The 18,905-nt window shown below is 51.8% G+C and overlaps 1 protein-coding gene across 1 annotated transcript in view; it reads left to right on the top strand.

Moving 5' to 3' along the window:
• FCGBP (Fc gamma binding protein) overlaps positions 1-18,905 on the top strand; it is a 34,432-nt gene that overhangs the window by 2,688 nt on the left and 12,839 nt on the right. The window contains exons 3-11 of the mRNA XM_081119044.1: positions 1,830-2,182; positions 3,810-4,380; positions 5,646-6,253; positions 7,537-8,104; positions 10,320-10,912; positions 13,131-13,719; positions 13,850-14,049; positions 15,613-15,751; positions 18,120-18,457. Of these exons, the coding sequence (XP_080975170.1) occupies positions 1,830-2,182; positions 3,810-4,380; positions 5,646-6,253; positions 7,537-8,104; positions 10,320-10,912; positions 13,131-13,719; positions 13,850-14,049; positions 15,613-15,751; positions 18,120-18,457 (3,959 nt within the window). The remainder of the gene's footprint in view (positions 1-1,829; positions 2,183-3,809; positions 4,381-5,645; positions 6,254-7,536; positions 8,105-10,319; positions 10,913-13,130; positions 13,720-13,849; positions 14,050-15,612; positions 15,752-18,119; positions 18,458-18,905) is intronic.

An 18,905-nucleotide genomic window follows, 5' to 3' on the forward strand; every position in this document is an offset into this window, starting at 1 on the left:
GCTGACCGTGGATGGACACAGGCTGGGGGAGAGGCTCACCTGGCTAGCTGTACCGGGCAGTGAGTTCTCGTATGTGGAAGTGGACCTCAACGCTACTGCCTTGATCCACATGGCCATGGCCAATGCCCGCTTTGGGCTGCTCACCTTCTGGCTGGTCCAGTCTGAGGGCTATGGGACAGCAGGTGCCTGCAGCCGAAGTGAGTGATGGGAAATGACACCCTGGTATCCCCTTTGTGGGCTTTCTTGCCTTTCCTCTTTTCTCGCCCACCTGTTCTTCTGTGGCTTCCTGGCTCAGCTGGGCTGTCCCCCCCCACCTCCATCCTCTCTGCCATCTTCCTTTCCTTAAGGTTTCCCAGTCCCCCCCCCCCCAAATAATACTCTAAATGTTTTGCAACTGGTGTTATCCAGGGTCCCAACTAGTCAGAAGAGATACCAGAGCATGAAGCAGGGTCCTAGAAGCCTCTGGGGTATCTGGCATCAGCCTTTTATCTGTTGCTTTTGGGGAGATGTTGGGGAAGAGGTCCTGGGGGAGAGCCAATGTGCCAAGAGGGAGGGATCTTTGGGGGGCAGGGTCGGGTCAGCAGCTTTTTACCAATTTGTTCATAACTATTTTGATATTTTAGCAACTGATACACAACTGTACCTGTTGCTAACTGCCACTCTCTCACACCTGTTTTGGAATGTTTATGCCCAAACTCAGGTCTAAAAGTATAATAATAATGATGCCTACCTTGCTGGGGGAGTTATCTCTCAATATACCAGAGACCATTCCAGGTGCCTTGCAGGCGTTTACGTATTTCATCTCTAGGACTTGGCTCTACATGTAACCTCAGGCTCAGCACATTGAGAAGCTGCTTCTAGGCAGGGCAGAGCTGGAGGGCACAGATGGGAGAACCAGACTTCTGGGGTTCAAATCCCACCTCTGCTTGTGTGACCTGGGGCATGTGACTTCACCTCTGTGGGCCTCAGTTTTCACTTCTGTAAAATGGGCATAATAACTTCATCTGCTTCATAGGTGTAATAAGTAAGCATTTGTAAAGCACTCAGGGGGTACCTGGCAAGTGAGTGAGTCTATGGAAGGGTGAGCTGAGATTCTGAGCAGACAGAAAGCAGGAGCTTGTGAAGACTAGGAGGCAGTGGAGAAGAAACAGTTTTCCCTTATTTGGACCCCTCCCTCGCCCCCTCAAGCTAGGAACCTAGACACTATGGTTCCCAGCACTGGCAAAAATGTCAGCCTCCCTCCCACTCCATGGCATGAAAGCCACTCAACTTCGAACGGCCACTTTGGGCTTCAACAGTAGAATGGGGATTTAACTATAACACCCGGGGCAGTTCCCAGCCCTACTTATGCTTTAGCTTATTTAAACCTGGCAGCCTCCCCCCTGCCCCCCAAATATCCCTGTGAAGAAGGTATCACTGTCATCAATGTCACCAATGAGGCAGGTGAGGCACAGAGAGTTTACCATTCCTTGCCCAGTGTCACACAGCTCATTGGTTGAGCCCAGATGCTAATCAGGGCAGCCTGACTCCACTGTGGAGCAGCCTCTGTCTTCGGTTTTCTGTTCTTAACGAGAAGGTAGGGGGAGGGGGAAACAGGGAGAGGAAATTAGCAAATGCGGTTTGCCCTGAATGTCCCTGCCAGACTTTCTTCTCTACCTTCCTGTCCTTCTCAGGCCTGAGCAGCACTCTCCCTGTGAGATTCCCCACTTCTAAAATGGGTGGTTGTGAGCAAACTGCCCAAACTCCCTGCAGAGGCATTGCTCAGGGATGCCCACTCACGTGGACACTTCCTAACTGCACCTCTTTCGCCACCCCTCTTCTCTCCCCAGACCTGCAGCCCTCCCAGGAGAAGGCCTCCTGCCAGGATGTGCAGTGCCCTCCCTCGCAGCTCTGCCAGGTGGTGGATGGGCAGGCCAAGTGCGTGCCAAGCCTTGCGGCCACCTGCCGAGCCCAGGGTGACCCCCATTACACCACCTTCGATGGCCGTTGCTACGACATGATGGGCACATGCTCGTACACGATGGCAGAGCTGAACAGCGAGGACCTGACCCTGCCAGCCTTCAGCGTGGAGGCCAAGAACGAGCACCGGGGCAGCCGCCAAGTCTCCTATGTGGGCTTCGTCACTGTGCATGCCTACAGCCACTCTGTGTCGCTGGCCCGCGGGGAAGTTGGCTTCGCCCGGGTAAGTATCCTGAGTCTTCAGGATTATAACGCCCATCAGTTAGAAGGAGGAGGCAAAGCCTGGATGTCATGCCCCCCAATCTGAGTCCTTTGCTGAGAGAGGAGGGTGAAAGAAGTGGTCCCACGGAATGGGGGCTGGGAAGGAGGGATTTGAAAATCCACCATAGAATCTTAAACCCCTTTTGTCCAGCAATTGTACTTCTAAAAATGTTAAGGATGCTCAGAGATATGGTTAGGGGGAAAAGTTCATGCCAATGTGGTTTGGAATAGCAAATAATAATAAAGGAAAGGAAGGGAAAAAGAAAATAAAATGTCCAAAAATGGGGAATTTCTTAAGTGACCAAACACTAAATTTAGTGAGCACCTACTATATGTCAGATTTGTTTCTTAGCATTTTCCAGATATTAATGCACTTACTGTTCACTGCAATTTGTGCGGTTGAAATTATTATTATCAATACTTTTAGAGGAGGAAACTGAGGCTCAGAGAGATGAGTGACTGGACGGTTTTAGAGCTGTAGGAGATGGAGCTGGGAACACAGGCAGGTTGACTCCTGAGTTCTTGTTCTTAACCTCTAGATCCTTCTGCCTCTGGTAAATGCATTACTGCTCAGTCAATACAATAACAGCCTAGAGCACAGGTTTAGAGCTCCTGGTAGAATCATGGCAGGATGTCCACATGCTGTTATTAGGAGAACAGAGTTTGTGAAATGGTGACATCAGCATGGTCTCATTATTTTTATAAAAGTATAGTGAAGAGATGCTCAGGAAGAGGAAGTGGGTCCAGGGGACACAGACACACTGCTTGTTTTCTGGCCAGACTCTCCACCGGAACATTTGCAAAGGAATACCCTTCCTTGTCTCTCTTTTTGTGGCTCTTACTAATCTTTTACAGCTCAGCTCAGCTGTCACTTCCTCCAGGAAGCCTCCCCTGACCTGCAAGGTTGGGCCTGACCCTTTTCTAAGCGCCCACAGCCACCTGTACCTCTACCACCTCTGCCCTGCCCATTCTGACCTGTCTAGTGACAGGTCTGTTTCCACCATTGGACTGGAAGCCCCATGAGAGTAGGGTTGGGTTGTCCTGGTCATTGCTGGATCTCCACGATCTCCCAGTGCAAGCCAGGCAGAGTGAGTGCCCAGTGAATGTTTATTTGACACAGCAGTGCCCTCATTCACTCACTGAGTGCCTGCTGTTCTGCCTGGCACTGTTCTAGGCACTGGGATTGAAGCATCCCTGTCTTTGCGGATCCCTGACAGTTTACAGAGTTAGACAATACGTGCAAATGACATATGAGAAGGTTAGAAGTTATAGGAACAAAATAGAGCAGGAAAGGGGAGTAGGGAGTTAAGGAAGAGTTGCCATTTAAACAGGGTGGTCAGAGTGGCCTCACTGAAATGGTGACATTTGAGCAAAGCATTTGTAAGAGCTGAGGAAGTGAACCACGTGTGCATCTAGGGGAAGAGCATTTTAGGCCATGGGGATAGCGACAGCAAAGATCCTGAGGCTCTGTTGGTGGCAGTAACAGGAGGGAGGAATCCCACTGCAGCCAGAGCAGGGAAACAAGTGGGAGATAAGGGGCTGAAAGCCAGCCACACAGGATCTGACCACTCCCCCCCACCCCCCCGTAGATCGACAACCAGCGCTCTTGCCTGCCTGTTTTCCTGGCCGAGGGTGGCATGCTTGTGTACCAGAGTGGGAGGCAGGCCGTAGTGGAGCTGGACTTTGGGCTGGTGGTCACCTACGACTGGGACAGCCAGCTGGCACTGACCCTACCCGTGAGATTCCAAGGCCAGGTGTACGGACTGTGTGGCAACTATAACGGCAATCCCGACGACGACTTCCTCACACCTGATGGGACGCAGGCTGCTGATGCTGTGGAGTTTGCCCAAAACTGGAAGCTGGATGACGGGGACTACCTGTGTGAGGATGGCTGCGAGGGCAACTGTCCCTCCTGCACACCAGGCCAGGCCCAGCACTATGAGGGCGACCGTCTCTGTGGCATGCTGACCAAGCCCAATGGCCCCTTTGCCACCTGCCACAATACCCTGAGCCCCCAACGCTTCCTGAAGGAGTGTGTATACGACCTGTGTGTGTCAAATGGGGACCGGTCCAACTTGTGCCGTAGCCTCAGCACTTACGTCCAGGCCTGTCTGGAGTTTGGCATCTCTATCAAGGACTGGAGGTCACTAGCCAACTGCCGTGAGTGATGCCCTGGTGTGGGCTGGGAGCACATGGAGGGAGGCAGGGGGCCCCTTACATCTGCTCAACATCTGAATACTTAGTGTGATTCAGCCTGGAGCTGGATGATGTCAGGGGTATGGAGGTGGCTAGGATGTGCCCTCAGTGAGCCTAAGGTTGGGGCAAACGTGTCACTTGGCAGTGACAGTCCTTGGAGTTCATGCAACCACTGGGCCAGGCCCTGTCCGTGGTGCTGAGAATTGGGCAATCCTGGTCCCCACTCTCACAGAACTTAATGTCCTATCAGGAAGATGGACAGTAAACAGTACACTGTGGAATATCTTCAGAGAGCAAAAGAAATGAAGTTTATCTAATAAGAGCAAGTGGGAGGCTCATGAAGGTGCTCAGGGAACACCTTGCTGAGGAGGTGTCATTGGGGCAGAGCCTAAGGATAAGGCAACAAAGTCAGCTAAGTAATAACAGTGATGCTTATGGGTGCCTCTACACAGATGAACTCATTTATCCCTCACAACCTGTGAGGTCAGTACTATTATTATCGCATTTTACTGATGGGGAATCATTTGCCATATAGCTAAGAAGGGAGAGCCAGGATTTGAACCCAGTGCACCTGGGCATCAGTAACCTTCTCCTAACCACATGCTGCACCACCTTCTGAGGAAAGGCCAGCACAGGCAGAGGGGACAGCCAGACCCAAGGCCCTGAGCCGGGAGTGTGAGGACTGCCAGGAGGCCACCGTGGCTGGGGCCGAGTGAGCCAGAGAGATGGGGAGGACTCAGAGGTGATGAGGGCAGATGGTGTGGAGCCTCCTAGGCCACCAGGAGGCCTCTGGCTTTTACTCTGAGCAAGACAGATATAAATGGGCTCTGGGCAGGAGAAGGGTGTCATCTGATTCAGGTGTTCGCAGGGTCCCTCTGGCTGCATGGGAGGGACAGGTTGTGGGGACAGGATGGGGGCTGGGGGAGAGTGGGCAGGTGGCTGCTGGCATGGATAGGACCAGGGTAGGGAGGGTGGTTAGAGGAGAAGGGGCCGATTCTGGGTAGATCTTGCATATGGGGCTCACAGGACTGGCTGACAGGTCGGGTGTCCAGGGAATGAAGGGAGGGAGGAGTCGACTCTGCCTCTGGGGTTGGGGACAGAAGTGCTGTGAATTAGACGCAGAGCTCTGAGGGAGGTGCAGGGTTCTTGGGGGGGAAGTCCTGGCGCGTTCCCGACTGAGCATCCCTCGAGGGCTTGACCACAGTTTCTGTGTCCCTGTCTCCCCGCAGCCCTGTCCTGCCCCCCCAACAGCCGCTACGAGCAGTGCGGCCCCCCCTGCCCCGCCTCCTGCAACCCCGAGGTCAAGCCCGCCAACTGCTCCGGGCGCCCGTGCGTGGAAGGCTGCGTGTGCCTCCCGGGCTTCGTCGTCAGCGGCAGCGCCTGCGTGGCCGCCTCGACCTGCGGCTGCATCTACCAGGGCCGCCCGCTGGCCCCGGGCCAGCAGGTGTGGGCGGACCAGCAGTGCCGGCGGCGCTGCACCTGCAGCGGCGCCACCAACCAGGTGAGCTGCAGCGACACGCAAGGCTGTCCCTCCGGCGAGCGCTGCCGCGTCCAGAACGGCCTCCTGGGTTGCTACCCGGACCGCTTCGGGAGCTGCCAGGCGTACGGGGACCCGCACTACGTGAGCTTCGACGGCCGGCGCTTCGATTTCATGGGCACCTGCACCTACCTGCTGACCGGCTCGTGCGGCCCCAACGCCACGGCGCTGTCCGCCTTTCGGGTGCTGGTGGAAAATGAGAATCGAGGCAGCCAGACTGTGAGCTCCACGCGCGCCGTGCGCGTGGAGGCCCTAGGCGTGAAGGTGGTGGTGCGCCGGGAGCATCCTGGGCTAGTGCTGGTGAGCACGGAGCACCGGGGGCCGGGTTGGGGGGGGGCGCCCTTCAAAAAGAGTGGGTGGGGCTGTGAGAAGGCCTGTGGCCAGCGATTAAAGCCAGGGCCTCCAAGCAGGGCGATTAAAGCCAGGGCCCCCAAGCAGGGCGATTAAAGCCAGGGCCCCCAAGCAGGGCGATTAAAGCCAGGGCCCCCAAGCAGGGCGATTAAAGCCAGGGCCCCCAAGCAGGGCGATTAAAGCCAGGGCCCCCAAGCAGGGCGATTAAAGCCAGGGCCCCCAAGCAGGGCGATTAAAGCCAGGGCCCCCAAGCAGGGCGATTAAAGCCAGGGCCCCCAAGCAGGGCGATTAAAGCCAGGGCCCCCAAGCAGGGCGATTAAAGCCAGGGCCCCCAAGCAGGGCGGTGCTGCCTCTCCCGGGCTGCGTGACTCTGGCTCTCCCGGCCTTAGTTTTGCCCTCTGTCAAATGAGATAAGACGGTGCTTCTGGCAGAAGCCACTGCGCAAGGTGGTTGTGGGAATTTGACCAGTTAATATTTGTAGAGTGTTTAAAAGACCCTGGGCGCTCAGCAGATGTTCAGTAAACGTTGACTTAACATTATATCGATACGAACCCTCCAAAGTCATAGATTTGTGCACTTCCTGGAAGACAATTGATTTTCAGAGAGTAAGGTGACCTGTAAAAGTCGGGAGCTAGAGGTGTGTGTGCTGGGGGGTGAGTAGGGAGAGCCCAAACAGCAGCAGGTTTCTGGGCAGAGGGCTCTCCTGGTCCACCACCCAGCAGAAGTCAAGAACCACGGATTTACTCTTTTTAAAAAAAAAGATAAAAATCAAGAGGTGGGGTTGTTGTAAGATTCACAACAATAGTTGATAATTATTATGGAGCAGTTTGGGGCAGTGGCCCATGCTTTCAGGAGGAAGATGAATCGGAAATGGAAAACCGAGAGAACTTTCCATGTGTCAGGCACTGTGCTAAACCCTTTTAATCCTCAGAATGAGTGAGGGGGAGGGTGTGAAGAGGTGAGGTCAGGGAGGTCACAGGGAGATAGAGTCTGTATGTTTTGAAAGCCACAAGTTAGGGATTTGGATTTAACGTATACTTGAAGTATGAAGAGAGGTGAATGGTCTGCTAAGCAGAGGGAACAGCAAGTGCAAAGGCTCTGAGGTGGGACCACGCATAATGTGCTCAAGAGAAATAGCAAGGAGCTGAGACTAGCTGGAGCTGAGAAAGAGGGGTGGGCTACAGAGCCATGGATACACCCTGACCCCTTGGCCCTCCCGCATCTCTACACAGGTGGATGGCATCCTTCAGTATCTGCCCTTCCAGGCAGCAAATGGGCAGGTCCAGGTGTTCCGCCAGGGCCAAGATGCGGTCGTGCGCACAGACTTTGGCCTGACTGTCACCTATGACTGGAATACCCGTGTGACTGCCAAGGTGCCCGGAAGCTATGCTGGGGCCCTGTGTGGGCTCTGTGGAAACTTCAATGGGAACCCAGATGATGATCTGGCTCTGCCGGGTGGGGGCCAAGCTGACAGTGCACTGGCCTTCGGGAACAGCTGGAAGGAGGAGATAAGGCCAGGCTGTGAAGCAACCAACCCAGGTGACTGTCCCAAGCTGGATGCTCTGGTGGCCCAGCAGCTGCAGAGCAAGAATGAGTGTGGGATCCTTGCTGACCCTAAGGGGCCCTTCCGGGAGTGCCACTACAAGCTGGACCCACAGAGTGCTGTGCGAGACTGTGTCTACGATTGCTGCTTGCTGCCAGGCCAGTCTGGGCCACTGTGTGACGCGTTGGCTGCCTATGCTGCTGCGTGCCAGGCCGCTGGGGCCACTGTGCACCCCTGGAGGAGTGAGAAGCTTTGCCGTGAGTACCAATAGTGAGAACTGGGGTCTCAGCCTTGTGTATACTCATTAACATATACATATCATTAACTCATTTAATTCTTATAACAACCTTATGAAGTAGGGACTATGGTTTTACCCATTTAACAGATGAGGAATCTGAGGCTCAGAGAGGATCAGTTACATGCCCGATTATCATGACAGCTAGGAAATCACAGATGCAGTAAATATTTATGAGATGACTGGATATCTCTGGTGGCCCCAGGTCTGATTGCCATATGGCGGTTGTCATTCAGGGATGAGCAGTGGAGGAGCCTGTGCCCTCTCCAGTTTTCACTGGTTCCCATCTGGCCTACTTCACTCCTGTACAGCATCTGCCTGGCCCCTTGGGCAGTCACTTGGAGACCCTTGCATCAGATGTGGCTACAGGATGTGGTCTTCAAACATTTTTGCTTGCCTATAAAGGAAGTTCACAAAGCCATGCATCCCCTCACCTGATTTTTACATTTTAAAATTTATTGTTGAAATATAAAACACATGTTCAAAAATATGTACATATAATAAGAAGCAGCTTAATCAATTTTTAGCAAGAGAACAAATTTGTGTAAGCTGTCCCAAGAATCATGAAAAAGAACATACTAGGCCCCCCACTGCCACAGAAGCCCCTTCATGCCCTCTTCCCAGCACTATACCCCAAGAGGTAACCACTATTCTGACTTCTAAAGTTTCTGAACTTAATATAAGTGCAACCGTAAATCTCTAGTTTTCATCCTAAGTGTAAATAATTGCACAGCCCACAGAATAATGAGAAATAATAAGCACCGGTTGTTTTAATTCACTAAGCTTTGGGGATGTTTGTTACCCAGCAAAAACTAACTGATGCAGTGATCAGAAGAGACTTTTGTGTATAAAACTATGTTACAATAGGCTAAATACTGTTGAAACTAAAAACCATGCCACTAGTTCCTTGACATCATCCAAAAACCAACCTGGGTTCCAGTTTCCCCAATTATCTAAGAAAAATGTGGGGTTTTTTTCAGTTTATTTGAATCTGGATTCAGACCAAGCCCACTTAACGCATTGAGTGATTTTTTAAAAATCACTTTTATCCTATAATAATCTCCTCCCCTTTTCTCCCAACATATTATTATGAAAATTTTCAAACATACAGAAAAGTTGAAAGAATTATACAGTGAATACACTTACCATCTAGATTCTACAATCTACATTTTATTATATTTTCTTTGTTGTATATCTACTCCTGTATCCACTCCTCCTTTTTGTTCATGCCATTAATTTATTGGAGGAAACAGGTCGTTTTTCCTGCAGAATTTCCTATTTTCTGGATTTGGCTAGTTGCTTCTTTATAGAGTTATTGAACTTGTCCCTCTCTCCAGCCAGATTTTCTTGTAAACTGGGTATTAGGTCTAGAACAGTGCTGTTCAATAGAACTTTGGTGATAACAGAAATGTTCTATATCTGAGCTGTCTCATATGGTTGCCACTAGTCACATGTGGCTGTTGAGCACTTGAAATGGAGTTATTGTGACCAAGAAACTAAATATTCAATTTGACTTCATTTTAATTAAATTACATTTAAATGGCCACAGTGTCTATCATAATTGGGCTGCACAGATAGATTGATTGGGTTCAGTTTTAGTTTTTTTGTTTTTGTTTTGTTTTATTTTGTTTTTTAAGGAAACTGCCTGTTTTATAATCTGGAGTGAGAGGGGTTCGGAGAGAGGAACCAGGATTCTTTATTTTTTCTTTGCAACATGGCCAAATATTTTAATCTATAGAATTACTACTCCTACTATAGAATGAAGAAGCTAAGAGTTCTGCCTTCACAAATACACTGCATAGATCGCACACACACTCACTATATGTGTATATGTATGTTTAAAATACGTGCCACATGTGCATAACTTGTTACCAACTTGCATAAAGTCACTGAAGATGTTACAGATAACACACAGTTAAATGGGAAAAGAATCCTAATTATCAGGATCAGATTAACTGTGATGTCATCTGTTCCCCAGGCCCCACTCAACAGAGGGACTCCTTGCAGCTGGACCACTTATGTGTGAATGTGTGTGAGTGTGTGTGTGTGTGTGTGTGTGTGTGTGTGTGTGTGTGAGCAGTGTGTGAGCAGTGTGTGCGCACATGCATGTGTGTCAGGAGATCAGCTGCATCACTGGGGTCAGGGATTCTCAATTCTGATGGTCACTCTCCCTGCAGCACTGAGCTGCCCGCCCCACAGTCACTATGAAGTGTGTTCCCGTGGCTGCCCACTGTCCTGTGGAGACCTCCCTGTGCCCGGGGGCTGCGGCTCTGACTGCCACGAGGGCTGTGTGTGCGACGAGGGCTTTGTACTCAATGGTGAGTCCTGCGTGCCCCCGTCCTCCTGCGGCTGCTTGTGCCAGGGCATCTATCACCCTCTGGGCGAGACCTTCTATCCTGGACCTGGGTGCAATTCCCTTTGCCACTGCCAGGAGGGTGGCCTGTTGTCCTGTAAGCCCTCCTCCTGCGGCCCGCATGAGGCCTGCCAGCCATCCGGTGGCACCCTGGGCTGTGTGGCTGTGGGCTCTGCCACCTGCCAGGCGTCGGGAGATCCTCATTACACCACCTTCGATGGCCACCGCTTCGACTTCATGGGCACCTGTGTGTACGTGCTGGCTCAGACCTGTGGAACCCGGCCTGGTCTGCACCAGTTTACTGTCCTGCAGGAGAATGTGGTCTGGAACAACAAAAAAGTCAGTGTGACCCGTGTGGTCACTGTCCAGGTGGCTAACTTCACCCTGCGGCTGGAACAGAATCAGTGGAAGGTCAAGGTGAGACCGAGGAGGAACCTGAAGAGGGGTCTGGGGCAGAGGCTAATCTGTGGGTGGGACCCAGGCAGCACTCAGCCCGAGGGCAGGAGACGTAGGGCTCAGAGTAGAAGGCATGGGGTTCCCGAGGAGAGGGCTTGCCCATCAGAGCCCAGAGTGGGGAGCCAAGGAGACCCTGGGGACCTGAGGCCTGTTCCCATGTGGCTCAGTCTCCCGCCTCTCTGCCCCTTGACTATACCCCTGAATGTCTCTCCCGCATCTTCCTCCTTCTCCCTCCACCTTCCCCTCCATCCTGGTCCCTGCCCCAGCCACCTCCCTGGTCTCCCAGCCTGCGACAGAAATGATGCAGCCAGAGGTCAGTAAAGTTCAAGGATGGGAAAGACTCAGGGACAGAGGACAGTCTGTGGATAACCCATCGCTCCTCAACAGCCAGAACCACAGTAACAGCAGCTATGGTTTTTACACAGCTGACACCTACGAGATCATTTTATTCTCACAGAAGTAGCTGGAGTGCCACGATTTGCTTTATATTTTGGGGGGGGGGGCGCCTCATCACTGGCCCAAAGTCCCCCAGCAAAAGCAGGACTTGAACGCAAGGTGGTGCATCAGGAGACAGCACCCTGGACCCTGGTGCTACAGTGCTCTTTCTGACTGAGAAGGATTTGGTCTCTCACGTGGGAACTGGCATTTCACTAACACTGGAGGGTTTTTCCAGAGATCCCACTAGACTTCAGGCACATGGCCATTGTACTAGCAGCGATATTGACAATGAGCTTGCTGACCTTTAGCTAGCCGACTGTTTCATGTGCTCATGCATTTGATGTTTAAATATAGTCCCTGATATAAGCAAACTATAGAATAGCACCTGGCCTGTAGCTGCCTCTAAATACGTGAGTTGTTGGTGTTCTTGTTATTTCCAACTCACTGAAGCCCCCAGCTTCACCATGAGGTAGGAAGCATTAATATCCCCACTATACAGAGGAGGAAACTGAGGCACTGGGGTTAAGTCACTTGTCCTTAACCACTGTCCATCCCTGCTCTGGAAGTATGACTCTGTTTTTAGGAGACTCAGCCAGGAGCATGTCTTTCTCCTGCCTTCTCCTCTGATTCCTCACACTTCCAGAACAATCTAATGTTCATCGTGTCTGCGTTAAGAAAGGCCAAACAAGCATGTCAATCAGGGCTGGATTTACAAGGCTTTGTTGGTGCCCAGCAGTCTTAAACTGAAACAAATGATTCTTGGCTCCTGGATTTGAAATTCATTTCCCCAGACATTTAGCCTGACTTTTCACTCACTGATGCTTAAGGCAAAAACCCTTTGCGCCCATTTGCTCTTTGAAATTAAAACTCCCAGCCATAGCTTATAATAGCAAATGTTCCCAGAACACCCATTCTGTGCCAGATACACTTCTCAGCACTTTGAAAATATTAATTTACCAAATCCTGACAACCACACCACGGGGTGGGTGCCTCATTCCCACTGAGTAGATGAGGGAACAGAAACAGAGGTGACACTCCTGCCCAAGGTCACAGAAAGAGTGTGAGGGGCAGAGCTGGCTTTGAACCCAGGCAGGCGTCTCTGGAGTCAGTCACTGCGTTCTTGATCACCCCAGTAAGTGGCGATGAAACAATAACTGGCAAGGTGGTTATCCCATTGAGGCCTGTATTAGTTCTTTGTGGCTTAAAACAATAGACCTTGATTGTCTCATAGCTGTGAATGTCCAAAGTCCAAAATCAGAGTGTTGGCCAGGGCTGCACCCCCTTCAAAGGCTCTAGGGGAGAATCCTTCCTCACCCTTTCCAGCTTCTGGAGGTTCTAAGAGTTCCCTGGCTGGTGGCTGTGTCACTCCAATCCTTGTCTTTGTCTTCACTGGCCTTCTCTGGGCATTTCTGTGTCTTCTCTTCCTCTGGCTCTTATAAGGACATTTGTCATTGGATAGAGGGCTCACCCTAATCCAGGATGATCGCATCCCAAGATCATTATACTAGTTACATTTGCAAAGACCCTTATTCTGAGTAAGGTCATATTCTGAGTAAGGTCATATTCTGAGGTCCTGGGTGGACATATCTTTTGGGGACCACCATTCAACCCACTCTAAGACCCTATTATTATACTCATTTTACAAATATGGAAACAAAGGTCATACAGATCTTCAGTGGCTTGACTAGGGTCTGCCCTCGCAAAGTGTACCCTCTGAAGCATGGCATCTCCTGCCTCCCAGGTGAACGGTGTGGACAGGAAGACACCTGTGGTTCTGGCTGACGGCCTGATCCGAGCCTCCCAGCACGGCTCAGACATTGTGATCCAGACTGACTTTGGCCTACGTGTGGCCTATGACCTCATGTACAACGTGCGGGTCACCGTCCCAGGCAACTACTACCAGCAGTTATGTGGCTTGTGCGGGAACTACAACGGTAACCCCAAGGATGACTTCCAGAAGCCCGATGGCTCACAGACAGACAGCCCCGATGAGTTTGGCCACTCCTGGGAGGAGGCAGTGCCCGGCTCTCCCTGCCTGCCGCCACCTCCCTGCAAGCCCGGCGAAGACTGCAACCTTCCGACGTGTGGACCTGAGCTGCAGAAGAAGTACCATCAGGAGGAGTACTGCGGGGTCCTCACCAGCCCCACCGGGTCACTGGCTGCCTGCCACAAGCTGCTTGATCCCAACGGTCCCTTGCGGGATTGTGTCTTTGATCTCTGCGTGAGTGGCGGAAACCAGAGCATTCTCTGCAGCCACATTCATGCCTATGTGAGTGCTTGCCAGGCGGCTGGAGGCCAAATCAAACCCTGGAGGAACGAATCTTTCTGTCGTGAGTAAGGGGCAGAGAAGGGGGAGACCAAGGGACAGAGAGAGGGGGAGGTTGAGGCACAGGAGGGGCAGTCCCTGGGCCCCGCAACCCCTCCTTCCCAGGGGCTCTGAACCACACCCCCTCTTTGCAGCGATGAAGTGTCCCCCCAACAGCCACTACGAGCTCTGCGCAGACACCTGCTCCCTGAGCTGCTCTGCGCTCTCTGCTGCCCCGCAGTGCCCGGAGAACTGTGCCGAGGGCTGCCAGTGTGACCACGGCTTCCTCAGTGATGGCGAAAGCTGCGTGCCCATCCAGAAGTGTGGCTGCTACCACAATGGTATCTACTATGAGGTAGGAGCTGGTCGTCCTGAGCAGACCTGGGGCCTCATCCTGGACCTGCCCTTCCCACTGCCCATCAACCCCACAGTCTGTCCATTTGGCATCCTCAGCGTCCCTCCCACCCACCTCTCTTCCACAACCCACAGCCCCACTGTGATCCCGTTTGTACCCTCCTACCTGGCTCCCTCCCAGCTCCCACTTTTGCTCCCTTTGGTCACTGTCTTCACAACAGTGGGAAAGACCTTTGTAAATATGACCGTGGCTCCTGCAACTCTAAACCCTCCCCTGGGTCCCCAGGTCAGGATTTTGTCTCTCTCTGTTACACCAGCATATAATTCCCTCTGCTTCCCTCTTCCACTATCACAGCTACTCCTTTTCTTTCCTTGTCTTTTTAAAAAATATATATCTTTATTGATTTCAGAGAGAGGAAGGGAGAGAGAGAGAGAGAGAGAAACATCAATGATGAGAGATTCATCATTGATCGGCTGCCTCCTGCACACTCCCTACTGGGGATCGAACCTGCAACCTAGGCATGTGCCCTGACCAGGAATCGAACCATGGTCTCCTGGATCCAAGGTCGATGCTCAACTGCCGAGCCACGCCGGCTGGACTCTTTTCTTTTCTTTTTTAATGTTTTTATTGATTTTTTTAGAGAGAGAAGAAGGGAGAGAGAGAGAGATAAAAACATCAATGAGAAGAAACATCGATTGGCTGCCTCCTGCATGCTCCCTACTGGGGATCAACCCTGCAAGCCGGGCATGTGCCCTGACGGGGAATCACACCAGTGACCTCTCGGTTCATGGGTCAAGACTCAACCAGTGAGCCACACCGGCCGGGCTCCTCCTTTTCTTTTGATACGAGTGTGTTTGTTTAAAGTCTGTTGCCCTCAAAACACTGTGAGCTCTGTGAGGGCAGGGCCCTCTGATGCTCTCCTTATATGAATAATAATAACAACAAATAGGCAGATGGTGCTTACTGTGTGCTGGTTACTGCTGTAAGTGCTATACATATACTACACTACACTATACTATACTATGATATATAAACTTTTGATCATGAAAATTTTCTAACATACAAAAGAGAACAGTGTAATAAATCTCCATGTACCCATCACTTAGCTTCAAAAAAAATCAACATTTTCCCATTCTTGGTCCATCTCTACCCATTTTCTCTTCAAAGGTAAGTGCAATTATCATCTGCAACTTGCAGATGTGGAAACTGAGGCATAAAGAGGTTACATAATTTGCACAGAATGATGTGATCGGAACATAGCAGAAACAGGCTCCAGACTCAGGCAGTCTGCTCCAGAGCCTTGGCTCCTAATTCCTCTGTTACACTGTTTATCCTATACTGTAGGCATTTAGTGGCTATTTTGTAATAAACTAATGAGTAAATGAATGAAAGTGAGTGAATAAATAAATTGAACCCCCAGGCCATGCGATGCCTTGGTTTCACACACAAGCGACCACCTTGATGAAAGATGTCCCTTTCCTCTCCTCTGGACCCCTCTGCCCAGAACACCAGAGATGCTGGAGTCAGTTCCTGCACTGATGGCCATGCCCTCTGTCCCCACAGCCCAATCAGACGGTCCTCGTGGACAGCTGCCGGCAGCTGTGCGTGTGCCACTCTGGGAAAGGCCTGGTGTGCCAGAACCACAGCTGCGAGGTGGGGGAGGTGTGCCAGTCCTCGGCAGGCATCCTGAGCTGTGTCAAAGGTGATGGGCTATGTCTGGGGCCATCGTGGCTTAAAACAGAGGACAGTGACTCTGGAGCTGAGGGCGCTGTGACCTGGATCTTATGGTGGGAGGCACAGAGGACTAAGGATTGAGGTCAGACCTGGGGCCTCTGGGCTGGGATTCCCAGGGCCAGGCACGGAGGCAGGGACCCTCATGGTGGAGTCCAGGCTATGGGCGCCCTCCGAGCTGGGTTTCCTAGGCAGACGTCAGAGACTCTCAGCATAAGGGAGGGACAGGCAAACATTTTCTCTAAAGTGCCAGATGGTAAATATTTAAACTTGCAGGCCATACGGTTTCAGCCACAACTACTCAACTCTGCCCTAGTGGCATGAAATCAGCCATAGACTATTTACAAAAACAGGTAGCTGGCACTGCTACAGTTTGCTGACCACTGATATGCGGGCTTAGTCTCAGGGCTTCAGACACCATCCCCAAGAGGTGTGAGAGACTAGAACCTATGGGGACAGAGACAGAGTCCTGAGGTCTCAAGCAGAGACCCCACCAACGCTTGGGTCTTGGATACAGGGCCCCTCCTCGAGTGGAGGATCAGGATTTATAGGGATACAGTCTCAGACATGGGGACCCCCAGATTAAATCTAAGATACAGAGCCACCCCCAGGACTGGTTTCTTAAGGTGAAGGGCAGAGAATAATTTTCTTATTTCTTCTTTTTTTTAAAATCTTTACCCGAGGATATTTTTTCCTTTGTTTTTCAGAGAGTGGAATGGGGGGGGGGGGGCGAGAGAGAGAGAGGGAGAGAAACATCAATGTGAGAGAGACACATCGATTGGTTGCCTCCCGCACATGCCCCGACCGGGGCCAGGGATCTAGCCTGCAACCAAGGTACATGCCCTTGTCTGGAATCGAACCTGGGACCCTTCACTCCTCAGGCCCTAACCACTGAGCCAAACCAGCCAGGGAATTTTCCTTATTTCTGAGAATAAGGAAATGGGACCTCCAGAACTGACTGAGCCCCTCAGGGCTGATGGGCAGGATAACAAGGACTCCTAGGGATGGGAGGTATATTCATCAGAGTCCAATCCGGAGACAGAAGCCACACAGCAGCTTGACTAGAGAAAGTTGGCTAGAAAGAATTCCTTACTTGTAATAGGGGATGGGCACTAAGGAACACAAAGCAGATACAGGGAGCGGGCCCTGCCCCTAAGGCTAAGTCAGGGTACCAAGGAAGGAGGAATTGGGAAGAGAGCCACCCCCCCCCCCAAGGCTGAGAGGCAGATCTCATTGGAAGGTGCGACTGTAGCCCAGTGAATGGCTGAGAGGTTGTGCAGGCTGGAGCTGGCAAGCAGGAAAACCCCCACTGCTGAGTGGGTGTCTCACATGCCCCTGGCCCCTACAAAAGCAGGAGCCAAGGAGAGCAGAAAGGGCTGGAAGCCCTCTGGGACTCTCCAGTGCCCTCTACTGGCGAAACCTAACTCTATCAGTGGATTTGGAGCTAAGAGGCTATAAACTGGAAATTGACACTGGGTGAGAGAGAAGGAAATTTTAAGGCTGGGGTCTTGGGTATAGAGGTTTTGAAAACTGGGGTCACAAATATAGTGGCAACTAGGTACAGAGTCTTGAACAAAGAGACCCTCAGAAGTAGGGCCTCAGAAATGAGATCCCTGAGGCTAGGGTCTCAGATGCAGAAACCCCAGGGAGACAGGGTCTTATACAGAAGGATCCCCAGGCCATGAGACTTAGATATGGGGACTTTAGGGTTGGGGTTTCAAATATTGGGACCTCTGGTGTTAGGTTATCACCAGAGGGTTCCTTTAATACCTTGGTCTTGGTCACAAAGACCTCCAGGACCTGGGTCTCAGATGTGGTTGCCTCCAGGTGGCTGGATTGGGAGAACCTGGGCTCAGGTCTTGAACACAGAGAACCCTGGGGTTATAGATGACCTCATGGACACCCTCAGGGCTGGCATCACAGACACAGGGACCCCTGGAGTTCTGGTCTCAAATATAGGTAACCTGGTACTGAAATCTCAAGTTAGGGGGACCCCAGAGCCTGGGTCTCAGATGTAGGGACCCTAAAGCCTAGGTCTTGAATGCAAGTCCCTTGGGGCCTGAGTCTCAGACAGCAAACTTCAGGGCCTGGGGACCTTTGACAGGGTCTTGGACAGAGTCTACTACTGGGCCTGAGTTTCAGACATGGGGGACTCCCAGGGCTTGGTCTCAGAAACAGCAAACTATAGGGCTTGCATCTCAGATGTGAGGACCCTGGAACCTGCTCTCACCTGTGGTGGCCCTCAGAGTCAGCGTCCCTTCACAGATGGGAGCAGATGCTGGGGAGCAACCGGCCTCATGCCGGGCAGTCCCTCAAGGTCCTCTTTCCTCTGCCCCCAGAACTGTGCCATGATATTACGTGTCGGCCACAGGAAACATGCCAGGAGAAGGAAGGCCATGGTGTGTGCGTGCCCAACTATGAGGGCAAGTGCTGGCTGTGGGGTGACCCCCACTACCACTCCTTCGACGGCTGGAGCTTCGACTTCCAGGGCACCTGTAACTATGTGCTGGCAACAACCAGCTGCCAAGGGGTCAACACCCAGGGCCTCACACCCTTCACCATCACCACCAAGAATGAGAACCGGGGCAACCCCTCTGTGTCCTACGTGAGACTTGTCACTGTGACTGTCCTCAACATCAACATCTCCATCCACAAAGGCGAGGTTGGCAAAGTCCGGGTAAGTCCCACAGGATGGTCCCCTGAGCCCCCGGTTGGGCAGGAGGGGTCCTGCCGGCCACAGTTAGGAGCTCAGTGCACTCTTCACCTAAGCCTGAAACAAAACAGCAGGAAACAACAATTACAGCAGCAACATTAGCCCTCTGTTGGGAACTAAATGAGCTCACCCTTTGCAAAGGGCTTTAATGCAGGACTTCAGCATTTTGCCTTTTTCCAGAACTGCTTTGTATCCAGGCTCTCCATATGAGCTGTGTGATATTGGGCAAATGACTACTTGGCTGGCCTCAGTTTCCTCATCTTAGGAATGGGGATCATAGCAGGCCCTGCCCCAGTGAGGTGGTGCATGTGAAGGGCTCTGCTGAGGGTCTGACCCAGGGAAGCCACCATGAATGTTTGTGAGGGAACAAATGAGAGACCTAGAGACGTCAATGTGGAGCAACATTCAGGAA

Source organism: Miniopterus schreibersii (assembly GCF_964146895.1).
Source record: "Miniopterus schreibersii genome assembly, chromosome: 18".
Lineage (NCBI taxonomy): Eukaryota > Metazoa > Chordata > Mammalia > Chiroptera > Miniopteridae > Miniopterus > Miniopterus schreibersii.